The sequence below is a fragment of the Panthera pardus genome, unplaced genomic scaffold, assembly GCF_024362965.1.
Source record: "Panthera pardus isolate Hobbes unplaced genomic scaffold, ASM2436296v1 HiC_scaffold_6, whole genome shotgun sequence".
NCBI classification, from domain to species: Eukaryota; Metazoa; Chordata; class Mammalia; order Carnivora; family Felidae; genus Panthera; species Panthera pardus.
Genome location: NW_026526991.1, coordinates 109,581,606 through 109,595,898, shown reverse-complemented (window position 1 = coordinate 109,595,898; position 14,293 = coordinate 109,581,606). Strand labels below are relative to the sequence as shown.

General features: G+C 35.5%; 1 protein-coding gene across 4 annotated transcripts in view; it reads right to left on the bottom strand.

The window, feature by feature from the left end:
* The window catches only part of CUL2 (cullin 2), a 101,910-nt gene that overhangs the window by 49,015 nt on the left and 38,602 nt on the right, over positions 1–14,293 (bottom strand). For all 4 annotated transcript variants that reach the window (XM_019465115.2, XM_019465113.2, XM_019465114.2 and 1 more), the window contains 2 exons: positions 9,223–9,328; positions 3,007–3,089 (listed from right to left, as the gene is read on the bottom strand). In XM_019465115.2, the coding sequence (XP_019320660.1) occupies positions 3,007–3,089; positions 9,223–9,328 (189 nt within the window). The remainder of the gene's footprint in view (positions 1–3,006; positions 3,090–9,222; positions 9,329–14,293) is intronic.

Genomic DNA, 14,293 nt, shown 5'->3' with positions numbered 1-14,293 from the left:
CAATCAACATATTTTATAATTTTTTTGTAGAACAATACTTTTAAATATCCCTTGTGTAAACTTTTCACTGGCCAGATTTAAGAAACCATTAGTTCACAGTAATTTTTTTTTTTAATGTTTATTTTTGAGACACAGAGAGACAGAGCATGAACGGGGGAGGGTCAGAGAGAGAGGGAGACTCAGAATCTGAAACAGGCTCCAGGCTCTGAGCTGTCAGCACAGAGCCCTACGTGGGGCTCGAACTCACGGACCGTGAGATCATGACCTGAGCCGAAGTCGGATGCTTAACCGACTGAGCCACCCAGGCACCCCTATTCTTTAGACACTTGTAGAAAATTCCTAGGAACGCAGGGGTGATTACAGGAAAGGAAACTAAATAAGCTGATAGGAAATCAAATTTGTAATATGCTCTGCTAAACTTTAAGTTTAGTGGAGCTCTTTCCAAAAAGAAGTTGTAGGTACATATAATAAAATACCTCTCTGTTAGCCTTAAATCCTAATTCTCATTCTGCCATGTACTAGTTATGTGACCTGAGTACGGTGATTGCCTTCGCAAGCCTCATTTTCCCCATTTGTAAATGAGTCTATGATAATATTCACCTTCACATCCTGTTCAGACAAGTTTATCAATGGGGAAATACTTAACACAGCCACTTGTCCATGTAACGGAAGTTATATCTGGCCATATTATTTCAAACAACAATGGGTAAAGCAACATAGTGGAAACAATACTAAACAATACTAACAATACTAAAGCAACATAGTAGAAAGACCCAAATTGGAAGTTTCTAGGCATGGACTTTCTTTCCTTAGCTATATCAAATTCAAGAAGTCGTTTCTCTCTATTGAAAGTTCAAATTATTTACTTATAAATAAAACTGCCTCCTTAAGATCATACAAAGTACTATGTGTGAAAATACTAGAATACTCAAAGCACTATAAAACTCAAATGTATATAAAAGCTAAAATATTGGAACTGGGAATGAAAGAAATATTCTGTGAATTAAAAAAACAGGCTTAATGGATATAGAGTTGGTAAGTTGGAGACAGGAGCTGAAGAGAAAAAAAAAAAAGAAAATAGGGGCTGGAGTCAAATTAGTCTTCTTAGAGTGCCACCACTGATGTCTTCATTTGTAAAATGGAAATGGAAATAGTACCAACATCCCAGCGTGGTGAGGATTAATGGGATAATGCCAGTAAAGCTTTTAGAACACTTCTTGGCACATAGCTCCCATATTTATTATTTGTTGTCGTTACTATTTACTGATTTATTATTTATTATTTTAGAGAGCAAGACAGGGCGCAAGCAGGGGAGATGAGCAGAAAGAGAGAGAGAATCCTAAGCAGGCTCCATGCTCACTACAGAGCCTGATGCAGGGCTTGATCCCATGACCCTGGGCTCATGACCTGAGCCAAAATCAAGAGTCAGACACTCAACCAACTGAGCCACCCACGTGCCCCATTATTGTTATTATTATTATGCCTTAGCTTACTTAGCTGTAAAAGGTGGGATAACACCGACCTAATAGAGTACACATGAAAAATAAATGAGGTATTAGTAGGGCATGTCAAATAATACTTTAATGGAAGCTGATTATAACAACAAAACTAAGAACAGTTGGCCTAATATCTCTAACCAAATAATCTATGCATCTTTTCCAGAAATCATATACTTGCATTATTTTTCTTATACAGTTAGAAAATTTCTTAAAATCTTCCATCAAATTCATTTTTAACAAGCTAACAATCACACTTAAGAAAATTTACTAGGTTGGGACAAACATATTAAAAGAGACATTTCAAAAAACTAACATTCAGAAAATTTTAACAATATTTTCAATAAACTTTCAATGTAAAATAACTGAATTCCAAGTTAAGAAAAAAGTTAATATTTAATAGAAAAATAAATTATGTTAGAACCTATAAATATTGTTGGGAGTATTCTTTTAATTATTGTTTAGTAGAGAAAAGAGAAGAAAAAAATTGTTCCACCCTACTGCTTTAGTATTGCCTTTTCTCTCCTCACTACCTTTAGAAAAAATGGAATAATTAAAAGGGAAGCGACAGGTTTTTAAAACCAAGTTATTAATTGCTACCATCTACTTTCTACTTAGCATTAACAATAAATTTTAAAATATTCCATTACCCTTTTTCGTGGCTTTATGTTTTTCTTTAGTTTTTTGTTTTTAAGTCCCTTATTTCCCAGTAGGAGCTCACAGAAAGAACAATGCTTTCCATTTTTTTTCCCTCACATAAAAAACTCCATATATGGGTATTCTTTAGAGAAAGCATTTTCAGATGGAGTGGCCGTTATCACGTTGCAATTCACTGGTCTAGATAATTCCTACAATATCAGTTCCAATAACCTGATATTTATTATATACACATCTGTATGAGTGACTTTTAGTGCTTTAGGTTCCCCAAAGCTGAAGCCTAGTAAGAATCTTTTAGGCCAGAATGGATGCAAGGATGTTCTATTCTGGACTCCACGGGAAAACTTACTTTGTCTCCAATTCTATTCACAAAGCAATTAGGTAAAGTCCAAAACACTGGGTCCTGAGTAAAATGAGAAGCCATTTTCCCATAAACTAACCTCACATTAATAGGCAAGTTACTGATTTAACACTGGGGCTAAGAGGTAACCAACTACCTAGAAAAATCTGTTTTCTTGAATAGGTAGGTTACCCTCATCAGGATTTAAACTGACAGAACATGTTCAAACAATTCAGCACTGCCCTGGAAAATCCAAGAGGGTACCAGGCTTGCAACAACAAATTATAGGTCACTTCCTTCAGGGATTTATTTATTTATTAAGTATATTGGACCAAAGACCTGCCAAAAAAAATTATGAAACAATTTAAAACATTGCCATTTAGATGGAAAATGAGGCTCGTTTAAGTAACACATGGCCTATGTCTAGTCAACACCCATGCAACAGTACACTATTTGAAACCATTTCAAACAGCAAATTAGAATTGACTCAAGAAGATAAGTATTAGTACTCACTTTTTTATTTCTCGGAGCAGCATTCGGATAAGGATGGTCTGAAGTGGTTCAACCATCAATTTCCTCCACATATCCAATGCTAGCTGCCAGGAAAAATAAAAATTATCAAGGCTGAACTACTTTTAACATTTGTTAAAATGTTAAAAGACTCTTCAAAGCAAACATACTCTTTCAAGTATTTATAACCAAACTTTCAAAATTCAAATGAAAACTGAATATACATAAAAAATAAATTTCTAAGTTATTTATTTTTTTGAAAGAGAACGCACACAAAAGAGAGGGCAAGCAGGATAGGGGCAGAGGAAGAGGGAAAAAGAATCCTAAGCAGACCCCACACTCAGCACAGAGCCTGAGGCGGGGCTTAATTCCACAACCTAGAGAACCTGACCTCAGCCAAAATCAAGAGTTCGATGCTTAACCAACTGAGCCACCCAGGCGCTGCTAAATTTCTAATTTAAAATGAAAATGACTACCACATCAGACTTGTACAAGAAACAGAATTAAGGTTTTATCATTAACTGAAAGTCTTAAAGACATAATTGATTAGATTTTTATGAAGTAGAATTTATTGAATGTTAAATGCCCAGTATTATGGAAAGGCTAAGACTAATAGAAATAAAGGAATTATGTTAAAGTGATTTAGCTGTTGGCTGATTTTGAAATTACAAAACCTCTCATACAAACATAAAAGGAAGGTCAACTAAAAGAATAATAAAATAAAACATTCCTGTACTCACCACTCAGTTTAAGAAACACAACTTCCACATTACCATTGTACCACATATCCTCCTACTTTCCCCTCAAAGGTTACAACCACCTTGAAATTTGTGTTAAATCATTCCCTTGCTTTATAGTTCTACCAAATGTCTACATGTCCCTATAATATTTTTCTTGTCTTAAGTCCAGTATAGTCAACACACAGTGTTCTATTAGTTTCAGGTGTACAATATAATGATTCAACAATTCTATACATTACTCAGTACTCATCAAGGTAAGTGTACTCAATCTCCTTCACCTATTTCACCCAGCCCCCACCCACATCCTCTCTGGTAACCAGTTCTCTGTAGTTAGGAGCCTGTTTCTTGGCTTCTTTTTTCTTTCCCCATTTGTTTTGTTTCTTAAATTTCACTTATGAGTGAAATCATATGGTATTTGTCTTTGTCTTATTTCATTTAACATTATACCCTCTAGATCCATCCATGTTGTTGCAAATGACAAGATTTCATTTTTTATGGCTGAGTAGTATTCCATCGTGTGTGTGTGTATGTGTGTGTGTGTGTACCAATTCTTAACCATTCATCTATATCGGTGGACACTAGGGCTATTTCCATAATTAGGCTACTGTAAATAATGCTGCATATACATAGGGGTGCATAGATCTTTTTGAATCTGTGTTTTCATTTTCTTTGGATAAATACCCAGCAGTGGAATTACTGGATCATATTTCTATTTTTAATTTTTTGAGGAATTAAAATTAAATTACAAATTTTTAATTTTAACCACTGTTTTCTTCAGTGGTTGCACCAATTTACATTCCCACCAACAGTGCTTGGGAATTTCCTTTTCTCTACATGCTCACCAACATTCACTCTATCTTGTCTTTTTGATACTAGCCATTCTGACTGGTGTAAGGTGATTTCTCATTGTAGTTTTGATTTTTTCATTTCCCTGATAGTGATTTGAGAATCTCTTCACGTGGCTGTTGGCCATTTGTATGTCTTCTTTGGAAAAAGGTCTATTCAGGTCCTCTGTCCATTTTTTAATTGAATTGTTTTTTTCGGTACTAAGTTGTATAAGTTCTTTATGTATTCTGGATATTAACCCTTATTAGATATGTCATTTGCAAATATTTTCTCCCATTCACTAGGTTGGCTTTTTGTTTTGTTGATGGTCTCCTTTGCTGTGCAAAAGCTTTTTATTTTGGTATAGTCCCAATAGTATCTTACTGCTTTTGTTTCCCTTGCCTGAAGGAAACATCTACAAATATGTTGCTAAGGCCGCTGTCCAAGATTTTACTGCCTGTTTTTTCTTTTATGAATGTTATTGTTTCAGGTCTCACATTTAGATCTTTAACTCACTTTGAGTTTATTTTTGTGTATGGTGTAAGAAAGTGGTTGTTTCATTCATTTGCATATAGCTGTCCAGTTTTCACAACACTATTTACTGAAAAGACTCTTTTCTCCACTGTATATTCGAGCCTCCTTTGTCATAAATTAATTGACCACAGAAGTGTGGGTTTGTATGCATGGGCTTTTTATCCTATTCCATTGATCTATGTGTATTTATGTGTCAGTACCATACAGTTTTGATTACTACAGCTTTGCAACATAGTTTGAAATTAGGGATTGTGATACAGTTTTGTTCTTCCTCAAGATTGCTTTGGCTATTTGAGGTCTTCTGTGGTTCCATACAAATTTTAGGATTATCAGTTCTAGTTCTGTGAAAAGTGTTATTGATATTTTGTTAGGGATTACAGTCAATCTGTAGATTGTTTTGGTAACTCCTTGGTTTTTCGTTTTTTGTTACGTTTCTTTATTTTTGAAAGACAGAGAGAGACACAGCACGAGCAGGGGAGGGACAGAAAAAGAGAGAGACACAGAATCCGAAGCAGGCTCCAGGCTCTGAGTTGTCAGTGCAGAGCCTGACGCGGGCCTCAAACCCATAAACCATGAGATCATGACCTAAGCCGAAGTCATACACTTAACCGACTGAGCCACTCAGGTGCTCTTAACTCCTTTTGGTTTTAACTGGCATCTTCTTGAGCGAGGCTGGGCATCTTTTTATATTTTTATTGTATGTCTTAGTTTTTTTTCTGTGAAATGCCCATTCATCCTTTTTGCCCATTATTCTATTAATATTTATCTTGTTTTCAATAAAAACTAGGAGTTCTTAAATACTGTAGAAATTAATCCCTTGACATACATACTGCAATTTGTCATAGTTTTGTGACTTAACTTTTGAGTTCTTTTAAAAGTGTTTAGTAAAAATACATTATATTTTAATGTCTCCATTTTATCAATCTTTTCCTTTATTGTTTGTATTTTTCATGTCTTTTAAGAACTTCCCTAGCCTAATGTCAGGGATATGTGTGCTCTTATATTGCCTTCTAAAAGTTTTCAAGTTTTGCCTTCCACATTTAAAATCCAATATATTTTTCCCATAGAGAGTACAAATTATTTCAGTATCAAAAATTGACTGCTCCTCTGTTTCCAACTTAATTGCATCTATACAGCTATTAGTCTGGTTTTAGCCTCTATTCTGTTTCCCTGGGGTAACTTTATTCTGATCAATTGGTAATTCCATTTCAAATAAGTAAAAGCATCTGCCTTCCCAGAAGGAACATTCTTCAAGTTTCCCCTTATTTTTATATTTTTAAATAGCACCAACAGGGAAAAAAGAAAGTGATACAAAAGAAAATGTGATCTTATAGCTGTGGTGGGAGAGAAAACTAAAGCCTTTTGAAAGCAAGCTGGTGGTGCTATCAAAATTCAGGATGCTTTGACTTCCAGGTACCAACTCTACGACAATTTCTGCTCATGTACAAAGAGATGTATACTTAAATGTTAACTCTCTGAGTGTGAGGTTTGTGTCTATTTTGTTCACTACTGAATTCCTAGCATATAGAAAAGTGCCTGGCACACAAATGGGTTTAAAAAATACTTAATAAATGAACAAATGAACAATGATATTCACAGTGGTATTTTCAACAAGAACCGTAAACTAAGGAGAATAGTCTAATAAATGATAAATAAATTATTTTATATCCCTATTATAGAATACTGAGCTCTCACAAAAATAAACTTATATGAAAAGAACACCTCACGTGGATGGAACTAGAGGGTATTATGCTAAGCGAAATTAGAGAAAGACAAATATCATATGACTTCACTCATATGAGGACTTTAAGATACAAAACAGATGAACATAAGGGAAGGGAAACAAAAATAATATAAAAACAGGGAGGGGGGGCAAAAACATAAGAAACTCATAAATATGAAGAACAAACAGAGGGTTACTGGAGGGGGGATGGGCTAAATGAGTTAGGGACGTTAAGGAATCTACTCCTGAAATCATTGTTGCACTATATGCTAACTAACTTGGATGTAAATTAAAACAATAAATGAACAACAACAACAAAAAAGAACACTTAGACACATTAACCAAAAAACAAAACAAAACAAGCAAGAAATACAAGTTCCAAGATATATGGTGTGATATCATTATGGTATATATGCTATGATTCCATTAACATTTAAAATTAAACTGTATGTATAAATATTTACATGCAAATGTGCAGGTAAAATTCAGAAAAGACAAAAACCAAATGGTTTATGGTGATTTCCTCTGGGAGAAGGAGTGAGCTTGACAATGCTGGTGATAAGGGACCATCATTAAAATATTCTTATAATCCTACTAACTAAAGCAACTACTGTTAAGATTTTGTTATTTCCCACTAATCCATTACTCTGCATCCTTTTTCCCCCTGCAGTTTTATTCCTATTAAACATACAATGTGTCCACATTTTTTCATAAAATATTTTCCCCTTTATTAAAGTTTCTATGAAGTATTTTCTATTACTAATTCATCTCTTTGCCTTTATAACAAAAGTATATTGTATATATTCTTCTATGTATGATTTTTTTACTATTGGATATTGGACATTTGGATTGTCTACCCATTAGTCACCCTTACTAACAATGATTACAAGGAATACTCTTAAACATTTAAACTTTTTTTTCCCATATTTATCATTTTCACAGTGCAGATTACTAGACATGGGATTACCTAATTAACAAATATTAAACATTTTAAAGTCTACTGAAAGACGATGACAAATTTCTTTCTAAAAGGATTATTCTAGTAAAACTTTCCTCATGCTGCATCTTAGCTGTTTATTTCTTTCATTAACACCCATCACAATTTAACATTAATTTCTGTATTTATTTGGCACTGCTTCCCCATGAGGACAGGGAACTTCTGTCTGTTTACCATTGTATCCCCAGTGTCTGGTTAGTCAACAAATATGTAGTACGTGAAATAAACAAACATTGTACTAGAGTATTTCTTTCACAATGAATATATGCTTTATGTAATTCCCACATTTAAATTTGCACTGTGCCTCAAGAATCTGAATGAATTACTTGACCTGCACACTTAATTGTTTCACTCTGGATTTAATTACTTTTTAAAGTTAAAATAAATTTGTCATGGGACACCTGGATAGCTCAGTCGATTGAACGTCTGACTCTTGATATGGGTGCAGGTCATGATCCCGGGGTTGTAAAATAAAGCCCCACATCAGGCTCTGTGCTGAGTGTGGAGCCTGCTTAAGGTTTTCTTTCTTCCTTCCTTCCATCCTTCCTTCCTTCCTTCCTTCCTTCCTTCCTTCCTTCCTTCCTTCCTTCCTTCCTTCCTTCCTTTCCTCCCTCCCTCCCTCACTCCCTCCCTCCTTCCCTTTCTTTCTCTCTCTCCTCTCTTTCTTTCTTTCTCTCTCTCCCTCCCTTCCTCTCTCTCCCTCCCTCCCTCTCTCTCCCTCCCTCCCTCTCTCTCTCTGCCCCTCTGCCACCCGTGCATGCACACACACATGCTGCCTCTCTCTCAAAATAAACTTAAAAAATAATTTCTTATATCCATAAATCTGTATTTCCTCTCAAGTCCATGACCTTTCCACTTTTTAACTGCAAGAGTCTCAACATTTTTAAAATGCATTTTATGAGCTTTTTTCATAGTGGAACTATTAACCTTGTCATTTATTCATCCATCATTAATCTAATTATTAAAATAATACTAATCACATCTCTTCTGTTCTCATCTATGTGAAGATTCTTAGGAAATCACTGCAGTGTTTTATTAACATTTAGGATGTCTCAAATCTTGACAATTTTGGGGGTGCCTGGGTGGCTCAGTCAGTTAAGTGTCTGACTCTTGATTTCAGTCTAAGTTGTGATCTCCTGGTTCATGGGTTTGAGCCTCATGTCAAGCTCTGCACTGACAGCACAGAGCCTGCTGTGAGAGCTTTCAGATTCTCTCTCTTCCTCTCTCTCTGCCCCTCCCTTGCTCGTTCTCTCTCAAAAATAAATAAACTTAAAAAAAAAATTTCGACAATTTTAAGGTAGTCAACACAGTGTCCTTGAAAAAAGGACAGTGAATGAAATTACCTCAATATATATATAAAAACACTCCTATGCTTGCCAGTCATTTAAAGAATTTCCTACCTCTCCTATTTCCATAAGTGGTTCATTCATATCTACACCACCGTAGCCATACTGAAGGTCAGCTTCTGTCAATTTATTCTTTTTAATAAACTGGGTGTTGAGATACCTGAAAAACAAATATAATATTATTATTAAAGTAAGTAGGAAAACAAATAACTGTTAAAATCAGTAGTAAAACAAATAACTTGCAACTTTAAAACAATAATTTTGGGTTATAAATCAACTATAAAATAGTTTGGTAATATATCAAATTAATTACGCAGAAATTAGAAATATAATTAAAAAGGAACAAAAGTATTAGCCAAACTTTCTCTGCAAGGCCTTAAGAGCCAAAATATATGACCTCTAGAGTGGGGGAAAAAACCCTATCACCCCAGTTTCACTTCAAAAAAACTCAAGGGTAGGGGCGCCTGGTGGCTCAGTCAGTTAAGCATCTGACTTTGGCTCATGCCATGATCTCGCAGTTCGTGAGCTCGAGCCCCACATCGAGCCCCACATCGGGGCTCTGTGCTGACAGCTCAGAGCCTGGAGCCTGCTTCAAATTCTGTGACTCCCTCTCTCTCTCTGCCCCTCCCCTGCCCACGTGCGCAGTCTCTCTCTCTCTCTCAAAAATAAACATTAAAAAATTTTTTTTTAAAACTCAAGGATTTGGTCTAAAACTTTTCAGTACTCATATAGCCCAATAACTCCTCCCTAAGGGGCTTCTATAATCCTTCTACCATCTAATTAACTCATTCCCAGATTCTCTTGGTAAGTTCACTTTGTAAAGAACTAAACAAAAAAAAATGCTTAAAAAATAAAAATCCAGGTAGTCATTCAACTTATAGTTCATCACCAGGAAAAGATGTAATTAAACAACAACAAAAAGAGATCATGATCAGTAGACAGAAAATGAAATAGACTGTTACAGACAGTAGAAAGTATGGGCAAAACTGACAAAGGTAAAATCACTTTGTCTACCACAGGACAATAGCTTTATAATGTTTCAACATATTCTAAGACAAGTAACTAAGAATTACTGAAATGAATAGAGTTCTTTAAAGTAAATAAAATATGTAGAAAGGGCTCAAAACATTCTAGTACTGGGGTACCTGGGTGGTTCAGTCGGTTGAGCATCCGACTTAGGCTCAGGTCATGATCTCACAGCTCGTGAGTTCGAGCCCTGCGTCGGTCTCTGTGCTGACAGCTCGGAGCCTGGAGCCTGGAGCCTGGAGCCTGCTTCGGATTCTGTGTCTCCCTCTCTCTGCCCCTAACCCACTGGCATTCTGCCTCTGTCTCTCTCAAAAATAAATAAATATTAAAAAAATTTTAAAAAGAAACATTCTAGTACTCACTTTTCACAATCCTAGATTTCACTATAATGCCTTTGATACATATATTTTTAACATTTATTTATTTTTGAGAGATAGATACAGCACAAGCAGGGAAGGGACAGACAGACAGGGAGACCCAGAATCTGAAACAGGCTCCAGGCTCTGAGCTGTCAGCACAGAGCCCGAGGTAGGGCCCAAACTCACAAATCACAAGATAAAGACTTGAGCCAAAGTTGGACTCAACCAACTGAGCCACCCAAGCGCCCCTCACTACAATGCCTTTAATGCTTACTTACCACCTGAAAGGTTCTGTCATGTGTATATAGTTAAAGACATATAAATACTTAGGCAATAACCACAAAATCTTTATATTAAAACGCACACTTTCTAATGTTTGTTGCATCAAAATGAAAAGTCCACTTTACGTGTGCAGACAACTAAAACTGAAAACAAAGGCAACAAAAATTTCAACTGTGTTATTTTACCACCAACTCTAGGAGATGATGCAAAATACAATTCTTGAAAGTACAACTCCAAAGCTGTATAGACACAACCATGTACACAAGTTGCACTCCCACACTAATTTCAAGCCTCTAGACTCCAAGGCTTAAAACCTTGGTACTTTGTTTGATATTTTAGTCTCCGCTACCCATATGTGCAATGTCCTAATATATTTTTCCTGCAAAATGTCATTTCATCCTTCCTTCTATTCTCACTGCGATCCTCATAATTTTATGCTTCCAATTGAAGAAAGGGAAATAGGACTGACAGAGACAGAAGTAAGAGATAGAGAAAGAATGGCTTTTTTTTTTTTTTTTTTTTACCTGAAATAGAAGATTTGGGATATCTGGCCTGAAATGAAGATATATAAATTGGAGAGATATTTTAACCTCTGGCCTCTCATTCAGGTGTCAGCTCAAACACATTTCTCTCAGGCCTGATCTGATCCCAATCCAAATGAACTTTAATTCACCACTTCACTCCCACTGAAGTGACTATACACAACTGTTTTATATTCTTCATGGTACTTACTACTGTGTGAAATAATCCAATTCTGTTATTTGTTTACTTGCTTTGTACATCTGTCACCTCTCTAGATTATAACAACTACAAAGCAAGGACCTGGCTCACACACAGCATCCAGAACCAGTGGCAGGTAAATATGAAGTCCTCAAAAAATATTTCCTTGATGAATTACTGAATAAATAAATGGTAACATTCCAGACAGCAGGAATAACAAAAGCTAATATTAGAACACAAACTTGGAAAAGCAGCCTGGAGCCAGATCATAAAAGCCATGAATGCCAGGAAATACAAGTAATCACTAACATTTATAGAGCTTATGTTACATGTCAGGCATACCCCTAAGCATTTTATACAGCTGAATACTATCAGGTACATACATGTGGTACTATTATGATCCTCCTTTTATATGTAAGAAAATTGCAGCTTAGAGAGCTTAAGGAACTTGCCAACAGTCAATGTGCTAGTAAGTGGAAGAGCTGGCACAGAAACTCATGAGTTCTCCCTTTCTCATTCAACAAATATTGACTGAGTGTGAACTCTATGTCAGGTACAATGCCAGGCACTAGGGACAGAAAGATGAAAAACAAAAATGTGGTCTTTCCACACAGAGTTTACACATCTGGGAGAATATACAAATATGAACAAATACAATATTTCAACTGTGACACATGCTCCCTGAGTGGAGGGACTTAATTACCATATCTTTACCATTTCTATGTGCCTTCCTATATGAATCCTTTGCTCTCAACCAGTTTCTTTTTTGGTCTGTGGTACCACCACGGCGATCCCAGTAAAAGATTAGAAACACTTCTCTCTCATCCTTCCATTCTACTCTTTTAATCAGCCGGTCCTCATCTCCTCCTAAACTATTCATTATTCTCTCCCATTACTTTCCTTCTCTCTTCCAATGTCTCTTGTTAATTCTCTGCTTGGATCATGTGCAACACTCTCATGTGCAACACTCTCATGACTGGTCTCTTTTTTCTGTTTTGCCATCTCCAATTCATCTAAAAATTCCACTTTCAGGATGTCACTAACCCATTCAGAATCCTAAGTAGCTCCCTTATACCTATAGAGTAAACTTCTTAGCATAGTGGTTTGTTAACTCTGAAGAACTAGCTGCTAGACCTGCAGAAATCTGGAATCACTAATCTGTTTCAATGATCTGTATGTATATTCTTGAGCCAGTATACTGGTTTAGTGGAGCTTTATGTTTCCATTCTGACAGGACAAGTCACTATTCTCTTTACCTCATGGAATAAAACTTTAACTTCCATTAATTGTAGCTTTCTCATTCCAGATTTCTACCCTTAATGTTAAATTTAAGCTTGACAAGACAAGCTTTTAAAATAATTTAAAGATGTAACTTAAAATGTAAATAGTGTAAGTTTTCATTTTGATATGGATACCTTTTTTTTAAGTTTATTTATTTTGAGAGAGAGAGAGAGAGAGAGAACAAACATACACAAGCAGGGGAGGGGCAGAAAGACAGGAAGAGAGAGAATCCCAAGCAGGCTCCACACTGCCAGCCATGGCCCAAACCCATGAACTGAACCCATGAATCATGAGATCATGACCTGAGCTGAAATCAAGACCTGGACTTTTAGCTTAAAAGACTGAGCCACCCAGGCACCCCGACATGGATACAATTCTTAACTGGAATATTTTACAGTCAATTTTATTAATGACACATTTGTTTTTAAAGACATATGTTCTAAGAAATTATAAAAGAAAATAGGTCCCAATAATTTCTTAAAGGCAATACCTGATTGTTCTTCTCATGTATGATGCAATAGTTTTTATAATTTTTATGTTTTTATAATTTATTTTACCTACAAAGTGCTTAATAAGTATCCTTCACTTTTCTGGAGTATTAGCACTGACACAATTAAAAATAGTACTTGCCAATAATGAACAGCCTAAAGTAACTCTGAAGCCTCAGAGAAACCAAGCATTTCAATCTATCATAGGAAATTGCATTACAAAAATTTTTCTCATGCTAATACCTACTGGATTTCAAAAGTCGTTAATACTCCAAGGGCCAGCAGGGTCTAAAGAGCTATGTAGTACTGGGAAAGGCAGGCAGGAGTATCAGCATTTTCCTTATAGTCAGAATCCTTAAATTACCTATATTAATGCATATCCATCTTAGAAATCAATCAGGATAAACAAGAGGGTAGAAATTACTTCATAAAAATATTTAAAAATACTTTTGAAACAAAATTGAATTCTTCCTTTATATTTCTCTACAAATATATCCTTACAGACTATGATTAAAAATGATAGCTAGCCTGGATAACCTCACTACCCTACAATTAAAAACTATCATTAAGCAGTTTTCATGTAATTACTGCCAACTATATCCTCTATAAAAAGGATCTTACCACCTATTCTACCAATATAATTAAATAAATGATGGTCAGCCACATGATGCCAGCATCACAGAGGTCAAATACAATTCTCTGTATGTGAATCCCATTAGCCATTAGTTCTAAGTCTTTGCTATAGATAGTGGAAAGTTACTACATGATTTTAGAGAGTGATCAAATTTGCATGTTAAAAAAAATATGAGTTTAGTAAATAGGATAAATTAGCAATCAAAGGTTGGAAGACTGGTTATAGGGACTTTATCATTAATAGTCCAGGTGAGAAATGATAAACAGCTTGAACTATAATAGCAATGCAAAGGAAACAATGAATTTAAGAGACATTTGGAGGATGTGACCAATAGA